General features: G+C 47.9%; 1 protein-coding gene across 1 annotated transcript; it reads right to left on the reverse strand.

The window, feature by feature from the left end:
- Window positions 1–284: 284 nt before the first annotated feature.
- Window positions 285–1388, reverse strand: LOC128948216 (E3 ubiquitin-protein ligase RBBP6-like). Its single transcript, XM_054292830.1, has 2 exons — window positions 1078–1388; window positions 285–437 (listed from the first exon to the last, which is right to left on the reverse strand). Exons 1-2 carry the CDS (start codon window positions 1241–1243, stop codon window positions 364–366), a joined length of 240 nt encoding a protein of 79 aa, XP_054148805.1. The 5' UTR covers window positions 1244–1388; the 3' UTR covers window positions 285–363.
- Window positions 1389–1734: the final 346 nt, after the last annotated feature.

The raw sequence follows: 1734 nt of genomic DNA on the forward strand, positions 1-1734 counted from the left end.
ATGTAATTGTTACAGTGTGTAGCTGTCATTTCTACAAAGCCACTAAAAGCAAACACAATCTGCAATCTCCTCATGCAGAGGAAACAGGATCTGTGACTTGGCTCTCAGCCCAATCATCCCAAGAACAAAACCAAGAATCACCATAGGATTTACCAGTGTTGGAGTTTGAACCCCACATCCCCACAAACCTAACAGGGGGAGTCTGCTTTGGAGCAGATAAATTTAAATCTACCCCATGAAAAAGGAAATTAAGAGTAGCTTTGACCAGATGCAGTCCAAGTGCCTCTGCAAACCCATATCCAGAAAAGAAAAGAAGTTCACACCCTGACATCCCTCCCAGGGAATCCAGAGCTTCATGGATACTCACGTGGCTCGAGCTGGGACCCTCTTCACAATCACTGAGATGTTCTTTGGGATCTGTGCATCATCAGAGTATTCTGAGAACAGCACAAATGCAGAACAAGTGTGAGTTAGTTGGGAGGAATGGATATGGACATGGAATTAGATGGCACATCACAGAATCCCTTCAGAGCTGTAAAAGCCAGTTTTATAAGCACCACTGTGCTTTCCCAGCCTGGCTTTTGTCCCCAGGGCAGAGCAGGGCTCCCACAGCCTGTGGCACTGCTGATCTGTGCCACTGCCCCTGGGTGTGGTGGTGTTTGAGGGTCCCCAGGGTGAGAGAACAGATGGGAATCTTGACTCCATGCTTCAGAAGGGTGATTTATTATTGTATGATCTAGATTATATTAAAATAAAATTATATACTAAAACTATACTAAAGAATAGAAAGTATTTCACCAGAAGGCTAGAAAAGGAATGAATAATAAAATCTTGTGACTGACCAGAGTCCCAGCACAGCTGGACCTGTGATTGGCCATCAAGCAGAAACAATTCACATGGAACCAATCAATGATGCACCTATTGGTAAGAAACCTCCAAACCACATTTCAAGCAATCAGATAATCAATGTTTACATTTCATTTCTGAGGCCCCTCAGCTTCTCAGGAGAACAATCCTAGCGAAAGGATTTTCATAGAATATATCAGTGACAACTGGGTGGCCCCGGGCCCCACTCACCCTCACTGGTCTCAGCTTTGAGGATCTGCAGGTCACAGTTGGCCACCTTGAGCTTGTCTCGGGCCATGATCTGGCACTTGAGGTCAGCCAGGGAGATGCTGTGGCCATGAAACGTGACCACATCATAGCCCAGCTTGGAGGAGAACTTGTAGTGCACACCCGACATGGCCCCGAGCCCGCCCTGGCTCAGCACTCGCTGCTCCCAGCCTGAGCTGCCCAGGGGGGCTCGGGCACCTCTGCTGGGCACTGCCAGGGCAGCCAGGACAGACACACAGTCCTGGGCACCACCCAGAGCATTGTGACCTCGTGGCGTGCTGCTGAGGAGCCATGGAACCCCAGAGCTCTGCTCAAAGCACCCTCATTGTCCTCAGCCCACAGAGGGCAGCACAGAGCACCAGGGTGGGGGCACTGAGGAAGGCTCCATGTCTTCCTCTGTCACCCTGTCCTTCTAAGCCTTCTGATGCTTACATTTTTGTGATGGTATTTTGTGATGGTGCTTGAGGGTCCCCAGGATGAGGGAAGAGATGGGAATCTTGCCCCCATGTTTCAGAAGGCTGATTTATTATTGTTTGATCTATATTATATTAAAAGAAAATGATATACTAAAACTATACTAAGGAAAAGAGAAAGGAGACATCAGAAAGCTAGAAAAGAATG

This window comes from Melozone crissalis, unplaced genomic scaffold, assembly GCF_028551555.1.
Source record: "Melozone crissalis strain CALT ecotype California unplaced genomic scaffold, PUWL_Pcris_2 ptg000115l_1, whole genome shotgun sequence".
Taxonomy (NCBI): Eukaryota; Metazoa; Chordata; class Aves; order Passeriformes; family Passerellidae; genus Melozone; species Melozone crissalis.

Excerpts from the sequence above, each read along its gene's own strand:
- LOC128948216 (XM_054292830.1), bottom strand. The coding sequence starts at position 1,243 with ATGTCGGGTGTGCACTACAAGTTCTCCTCCAAGCTGGGCTATGATGTG. Across the intron at positions 438-1,077 it reads CAAAGCTGAGACCAGTGAGG|AATACTCTGATGATGCACAG; the intron begins GTGAGTGGGGCC and ends TGCTGTTCTCAG.